This window comes from Orycteropus afer, unplaced genomic scaffold (assembly GCF_000298275.1).
Source record: "Orycteropus afer afer isolate SDZICR_OR568_19922 unplaced genomic scaffold, OryAfe1.0 scaffold00182, whole genome shotgun sequence".
NCBI classification, from domain to species: domain Eukaryota; kingdom Metazoa; phylum Chordata; class Mammalia; order Tubulidentata; family Orycteropodidae; genus Orycteropus; species Orycteropus afer.
The window spans coordinates 4,272,741-4,281,091 of record NW_006921769.1 but is presented as its reverse complement, the minus strand read 5'-3'; the positions used below and the strand labels follow the sequence as shown (position 1 = coordinate 4,281,091).

Below are 8,351 nucleotides of genomic sequence, written 5' to 3'. Positions count from 1 at the left end.
CCCAACCTTCCTTCCGAGGAGTGGCTGGTGGGTTTGAACCACCAGCCTTCTGGTTAGCAGGCAAGTGCTTTAGCCACTATGCTACCAGAGCTCCTACCCAATGTCTTAGTGCTGTTAATAAAACAGTTTTGACTTCCCGGTCCCCATGAAGGGATCTGAAGGACCTCCCAGGTATCCACAGACCATACTTTGAGAACTGCTGCCTTAAATAACAAAACAAAACAAAAAAACACCAAACTCACTGCCTTCGACCCCTCCTTGGGTTTCTGAGGCAATATCTATATGGAAGTAGATTGCCCTGTCTTCCTCTGGAGGAGTGGCTGGTGGATTTGAACTGCCAGCCCTCTGGTTAGCAGTCAAATGCCTTAGGCAAAAAAAAAAAAATCTCATAATGACAGGTATATTTATTTTGCTGCACAACATCATATAAAACTACTTGAGTTTCCATTCAGTTCTTTCTCCATAAGAGATCACAAGGTCCCAGGTGGCTAATTAAGGCCCCAGCTGCTTGTTAATGCCCAAAAGCTTTCCAAGAAAAAGAACCAGCCTTGGGAACAAGCTACTGTTCTCCTGAACACCAAAATGAAATGACCATTAAGGCTCCCAAACCACCCCTGTGCCAGAATGATTGCCAGCTAAATCTGTGTAAAAATCCTAAGATAGTTTGAGAAAATAATCAATTAATGAGTGAGATATACACCTACTCCTCACTTACCGACTACCTCATTATCCAACATTTTGCATGCAAGACAATAGTAAAAAAAAATCTATCTAACTATTTTGTGCATCAGTGATGTGTATCTGGCAACAACAAACACCAAGATGGGAGATGAGAATAACACTGACCATGATGGTTAAGGTTATGTATCAGCTTGGCTAAGCCACGATTCTCAGTGGTTCGGCAGGTATGTAATGAGGTACCCCACCCATCCCGGATTTTTGCATAACACAAATTTTCACATAACAACCTGGTCTTTGGAACCTAACCATGTGGAAAACTGAACAGTGAGTGTGCTTACAAAAATTCACTTCCTCCAAAATGAGTTTCCTACCATGACTCTCTATTTCCCTATTCTACTACTTTCAAAAATGCAGCAAGAAGAAAACAAGGATCAAGACCACCACCACTGTCCCAAGGCTGCCGACATTGGAAGGTCAAAAGAACATACTGACTTCATGCTGATAAAAGAAATGTGTACAAAATTGGGCTTCTCACAGGGAGATTAAATGATTCAACTACCAAAGACACATATGTCACTATGGAAGAGATATTTGCTATTGCCACACTAGAAATATTTAAATATTTTTGGTTTAAATTACGTATTTTTTTATCGGAGCAGGCAAAGGAGAAATGGAAATGCAATGGCACACAACACTTGATGAATCAGAAGGTAATATTTAGTAATCATAGAAAGGCAAATGGATGTGATGGCATTAGTCTTCAGTCCAGAAGACAAATCTGTAGTTACAAATCTTAAATTTCAGTTATCATAGTTTACAACTTACTAATAGTATGACTTTTATCTATAAATTTTACCCACTGTTTCTCAAAGAGCAGTAAATCAATCACCTACGTCTGAGTGGCCTGAGATCCTCGTTAAATATGCAGATTTCTTGAATCCATTCCAAATCTAAATCACAATCTCTAGGATTAAAAAACAAACCCACTGCCATCAAGCTGATTCCAACTCATAGAAGAACTGCTCCATGGGGTTTTCAAGGCTGTAATCTTTCCGGAAGCAGACTACCACATCTTTCTCCCACAGAGCACCTGGTGGGTTTGAACCACTGGATCGTTCAGTTAGCAGCCAACGGTTTAACAACCGTGCCACCAGGGCTCCTCTGTCTGGGATTAGAGCCTAGGAATCTATGGCTTTAACAAACCCTCAGGTGACTGCTATGCGCACTGTTTCTCTGAGAAACTTGATTGAACCTCTCTGATCCCCAATTTCCTCATCCGGAAACTACAAATGAATGTCACCATACTTTCCTAGAGTTGCTAAGGATGAGTTAGGTGGCAAAATGCTTTCTGTAACTGCACAGTGTGACAGCTTACAATCATCTAAACTTTTGCCACCTACTTTTTCTACCAAAACTTCTTCCAAAAACTAAAAATGAAGGAGAAAATCATCATAATAATACATATAGTAGGCATGGTCTGAAGTCTTGTGCTTGAACCTCAGATAACTAAAATATCCCGGGAACAATGTATTCCAGTTAATATTTAGCTGAAGATCCCACTCACTCTTCCAAAAAGCCTTCCTACCTGTATTACTACACTTTCTCTCTTTGGTAAATGTGTGACTTAGCTCTTAGTTGATGCAAAGGATTTTCATGATAAGTCAGCATTCTGAGTGTCAGTTTTTGCTGCATAGGATTTAGTCTTAGCAGAGTAATCTCTGCTCTGCCTTGGGCTGATTTACCAAACAGGTTTCTTGTTTGTTTTGTTTTTGCTGTCTGGGGAATACTTGATGGTTGTTGGAGGCGTGTTTACTTTCAAAACCAAAACAAACTCATGGCTCGGCTCTGAGTCGATCCCACTCATAGTGGCCCCTCCTTGGGGTTTCGGATCCTACTCATAGTGGCCCCTCCTTGGGGTTTCGGAGGCAATATCACTATGGAAGTAGATTGCCCAACCTTCTTTCCAAGGAGTGGCTGGTGGGTTTGAATGGCCAGCCTTTTGGTTAACAGTCAAGTGCCTTAGGCACTATGCTACCAGAGCTCCTTTTCCTCCTTGGGTTTCTGAGGTCACTAGGGAAGTAGATCGCCTGACCTTCCTTCTGAGGAGTGGCTAGACTGTTATTTTTACAGAAGCCTATTGCCAGGTCCTTCTCCCTCTGAGCTGCTCAGTGGGTTCAAACCTCCAGCCTTTCAGTCAGCAGTCCAGTGCTTATCTATTACACCACCAGGGCAGCAGAGCAGGAAATGACAAGAGTGACTGTCCAGAGTTAACTGAACACATGGAATAGAAAGAAAAAAAGCAAAGTCTTAAAAAGCTGGCTGTATGAGAAAGAGACCACTTAGTGTGGAAATAGCTGAGATACACCTGGGAAGAGAGAGAAAAGACCAGAACTTGACCTCCAGCAGAAGAAAGGTTACACAGTGAAACCCGTGAGAGAATTTGATGGGACTGCATTACAATCCACGTGTTCTAAGTTTTCCACCTTTGACAGGGTACACTATTAGTAGAAAATATTTGTGTTTTCCTTCTCTGACAAGGTTTCTGCCTTACAAAGTTTCCAGCTTTTGCCCGTTTGACCAAAATAGAAAGCAGAACTGAAGAAAACAGTTCCCCACAAGGGTCTCAAAGGCTGAATTTGAAGTAGAGAGCAAAGTCACTAAAACAGAAGGGGACTTTGGGTAACACATTCAGCCACTAACCAGAAGGTCAGCAGTTCAAACCCACCAGCTGCTCCACAGGAGGAAAATGAGTCAATCTACTTCCATAAAGATTCACAGCCTTGGAAACCCAGTAGGGGTCACTTTGAGTCATAATTGGCTCAATAGAAGTGGGTGTGGCTTTGGTTTAGCCCTTCAACTAGGAGCTGTGGTGGTGTAATGCCTGATGTATTGGGCTGCTAACCAAAAGATCAGTGGTTCAAACCCACCAGCCACTTAGCAGAAGAAAGATAAGACTGTCAGCTTCTGTAAAGATTTACAGCCTTGGAAACCTGATGGGGGTTGCTATGAGTTGGAATGGACTCTGATAGCAGTGAGTTTGGTTTTTGGTTTGATTTGACCTACAACTGGCCATATGGTCTGTGGTTGTGAATTCACTGTTCCCACCTTGCCATTTTCCCAGTCAAAGTGTGACTCAATCTAACTAAAAATGCAATTCATTCATTCATTCAACCAAAAGCTTGCACTAGATGTCAGGCACTGAATTAGCCTAGCAGTGACCACAACAGTACTTTGGGTTCCTAGAAATTGTTGATACATTTTATTAGAACATGTAAAACAAATAGGAGACTTCTCTGGCCTCTAGGATGCTCTAGTTATTCTGAAATAAAATGTTTAACTATGGCTGGACAGAATATTAAATTTTATAAACCAAACAACTATGTCAATTCCAAGTTGATTAAGAGCAGAGGGCTATCTTGAATAGTTTCCATGTTGAATTCCAGAGATAAGATAATGGGTTGCCTGAGGAAGGGGAAAGAGTCTAACACAGTGAATAATTTTCATACCCAAATATCTAAATATAAACATGGCCAACTTCTGCCACTTTGAAAGAACTCTTTCATCAAAAGCTGACAGCAGACTTCAGTGACCACAAAGCCCCTGACACATACATTAGGTACATGTATTCATAAGTACCATAGACACCCACAAACACAAAAAATAATTCTTAAGGAGCACTAATTGAAGAACTCCATTGTCCTGTGGTTGAAAATTACCCACTTCTTTAAAACTATGTCAGGGAACAAAAAAGGCATTCAAAAGAACTGGCAAGTCCAACCTCAGTGAAAGCCTACATTTTATTTCAAAAACTAATGTGAAGCCAAGGAAAGCCATCCTGTATTGAATGTATCTACTGAAGAAGCATATAGAGAATAATCCTTGTATTTTACCCCCTTGGGGTTTTCCACATTCTGGCTATTCCTAGGCATGAGCATTTCCAGGGCCCAGGAACACAGCGTGCTGGTGTTCCCCGGGATCAAACGCCACACAAGGGAGCAACAAGGGCAGGGCAGCATCTTCTCTCCTTCATGCTCTCACAGGCCTACATCAACTAGGTTCAACTGAGACAATTTCAGAGAAGAGGTAGCTGTCACGTTTCCAATGATTTATTATCTCTCTGCAAGGCAACTCTTGAGCTTATCCTTATAGATTTAAAGGAAAAAAAAAAAAAAAACTGTGTGGCTAAGGACCAGGTCCTCAGTGGTAGCCTCTCCTAATCCCAATGCCAGGAGGCAATTAGTCCAGTCCACCACTTCAGCTTTATGAAAAGCTGCTGTTCAACCTGAAAAAGAAATCCCATAATTGCCACTCCTCTCAAAAACATGTCTCAGACTCTTTGAAGACAACTGTTAAGTTCCTTTTCCACATGTTTCCTTCTGGAAGCACAATATTTGGCGAAGATCTGGAGGTAGGAGAACATTGAAGCAGGGAAGAGAAGAATAAGGATGAGGTAGAGATCCACTCTCAGTTTAGTAATTAAATCATTCAGCAAGAGTTTCACCAATATAGCAAATGAGTTTGGTAGTTACTTTGTATAATAACATCCTACAGTATTTCATCAAAAGACTGAAGGTAAAGACTTTTTTTCCGGTTCAGTTTGTGTCACAGAAAAAAAAATCCCACTATCATGGATTGAGCTGTGTCCCAAAAAAATATGTGTCAGCTTGGCTGGGCCATGATTCTTAGTGGTTTGCAGCTGTGTAATGATGTAATTTGGCAAGTATGAAATGATGGGATCCTCCTCCATGATGTGATCAGCCAATCAACTTCAAGAGGATTAGTGTGAGATGCAACACCCTTAATCAAGTCACAGTTCAGAGATGATATGAGAGTTCCCCTGGAGTGTGGCTTGCATCACCTTTTATCTTAGAAAAGAGGAGCAGAGAAGAAGGATGTACTACCACCAAGAAGGAAGAGGTAGGAGCTGAGCAAATCCTTTGGACACAAGGTCCTTATGCTGAGAACCTCCTAGACCCAGGAAAAGACTGATGCCAAGACACACAGAAATCCCCAAGGAATACCAGGTGTTGAAAGGACACAAGGAACTTCCCCTGGAGTCAACAGGAAGAGAAAGCTTTCCCCTAGGACTAGTGCCCTAAATTTGTGCTTCTAACATCCTAAATGGTGAGAGAATAAATTTATGTTTGTTGAACCCATCCACTTATGCTTTTTTCTGTTATATCATCACTAGATAAGCAAAACACCCACCTAGAGAAATTATAAAATATTCACGGTTCTCCTATTTGTAGAAGTCAGTCTTAAAACACTTCCATGCAGAATTCCCAGATTCACATCATCAGAATCTAAAGGAATAATGTTTAACCAGCTGACTGCAGGTGTCAGAAACAAATGCTCATGCCAAACACACACCTCTGCTGATATTTATCGAGGATCACGAGGTATGAACAGGAATAATTTGAAAACTGACTTTAGCAATTGGAAAACTTCTGCATCTTTAGAAGTGGCTTTACATTTGATTTAGTTACAGAGTCAACGTACAATTGTTGAAACAGTGTGCTTGAAGGTGCACATAAACACTTGATGGTACTCACACTAAATCATTTGTGATGATGTTGTAAAAGCTAAGATTTTCCATGAGAAAGGGAAAAGAAAAAAAAAACCTCAGGCCAAAAAAAGTAAGTTCTCATCAATATTGTATGTTCTAGACTTAATAAACTGATACATGATGCAAAAAATAACTTGAGATACAAACAGTGTGTGGTGTGGGGCACTTGTTAACCTTAGGTTTATTTTTAACTACTAAGGTATCAAACCATCTCTTAGGTCTAGAAATGTTGGTTCCTCCAAGTACCAAGTTGTTAGTTCTGTGGTATTGGTTCCCACCCAGCGTGACCTTGTAACACCTCCAAAATATACTGGAAATGGAAATACTTACAAAAAGGAAAAATCTCAAAAATCAGGGGAAAAAACAGTCTCTACACAGCATTGTTCATTCATGATATTTAAGTGACAATATAATTTAGCGTGCAAGATATACTTAGAAATCTGTGACCTCAGTATCATACAGTAAAAATAACAGCATCTCCCTGCAATTTTCAATGTTATTTTCCCACATACATTGTTCCAGCTGATCCTCACAATAATCCTTTTGTCATGTGTTGTTCCTATTTTACCAGAAGAAATGAGGTTTGGGAAGACTGAGTTATGCAGGCTAATTAATTACAGCCATGAAATTAATCATGGCCACGAAATCAAGAACCCAGGTCTTTTAATTCAGTCCAGCACTTCCAGCCGCAGATTTGGAAGAAGGAAAAACATTGCTGATATTTTGTAAAGTTGACTGTGGGTCCGGTAAGCTTCGTAACAAAACGGCAGAGGAATAATAGGTTGTTTTGTTAGAACAAAAACCCCGTAACCTCCGGCTAAAAGAGTGGGCAAAGAATCATAACCGCTTCTTCACTTTCACATTATGTGAATATTGATGGTATTTCTGGACAGCTGCAAGGAAATTCCTAAACAAAGCCGAATGAAAAAGTGCTTTCTAAAGTTCCTAGCGACTCTTAAAGAGTTTTGTTAAATCTTTAAACTGCAAGCAGTTAATAAGTCATCAGTACTGCACCCAGAGCCACCCAAAAGAGCTAGAACACTGCTGCAGTGTCCTAAGATCAACACCTTTGGGGGTGGTCATTTTTCCCTCTAAAAATCCTCCGCCCTCTGGGTGAAAAATTCAAGAAAAAAAAAAAAGTTGTATTTCTAAAGATCACAATTTTAACAGCCCATTTTCATCAAACAAGAGGAAGTCGAAAGAAACTGACATATTCCGCTGGAGTAAGGAGAAGGTACAGTGGTGATGAGCAGCGGCGGTGAGCGTACGGGCGAAGCGGTAGAAAAGCCTGCCTCTCTCCGCGCCCGGGTGCTGACCGCGCTCGGAGCCGCAGGAGGTGGCCGCCGCCTCCCGACCTACCAGCGAGAGCACTTTGTAGGTGTTTGGGTCCTTCGCCGTGCGTGCGTGCGCCGCCTTCTCCAGCGGTTCCTCGCCCAGGTCCATCGGGGCCAGCAAGGACGCTGCCGCCGGTGGGTCCTCGGGCGCCTCGGCGGCGTGGCCGTGGCTCGCCTCGCGGCCGTTCCCCGCCAACCCCTCCCGGGGGCCGCGCCGGCCCTCGCCGCCGCCGCCAGCCCGGCTCCCGCCCCCTACGCAGCCGTCGCGCTGCATCGTAGCCCGCCTCTTCGACCTCGCCACCGCAGCCGCCTTTAATAGGCTCCGCGCCGCGCCGCCCCGCCCCGCCGCCGCGCTGGCCCCTCCCGACCAGACCCTTGGCTCCTTTCCCTCCGCCCAGCGCGAAACTGAGGGGAGAGCAACCCAACGCCCCGGATTATTTGGCTTCCTGTCTGATTTCGGGCATTCTGCGTGTTATTTTGGTCCTGGACGTGGGCGTGCCTTTATTTCACCCAAAGCCTTCCCCTTCCCGCGCCCTAGCACCGTGCGCACCCTTGCAGTAATCGCCCTGCGTGGCATCGCAGCGCGGGCTGGACTGGACTGGAATTGCAGAGTGTGGTCTGCAGAGGGCATGAGATCATGGAGCTCCAAAATAGAGCGGAGAGCAGGAGGAAGAGAAAGGGAAGGATGCAGCTGCAGATGCTGTTCCAGCTTCTCACAGGCCGGCGACCAGTGGAGAGCGGAGTCCTGGAACCAACCTGTGTGTATCTGG

The 8,351-nt window shown here is 43.3% G+C and overlaps 1 protein-coding gene across 1 annotated transcript in view; it reads right to left on the bottom strand.

Annotated features, from left to right (window-relative positions):
* ENPP1 (ectonucleotide pyrophosphatase/phosphodiesterase 1) overlaps nt 1-7,855 on the bottom strand; it is a 93,607-nt gene extending 85,752 nt beyond the window's left edge. The window contains 1 exon segment of the mRNA XM_007947369.1: nt 7,607-7,855. Coding sequence (XP_007945560.1) covers nt 7,607-7,855 — 249 coding nt within the window.
* Between the last annotated feature and the right edge of the window lie 496 nt (nt 7,856-8,351).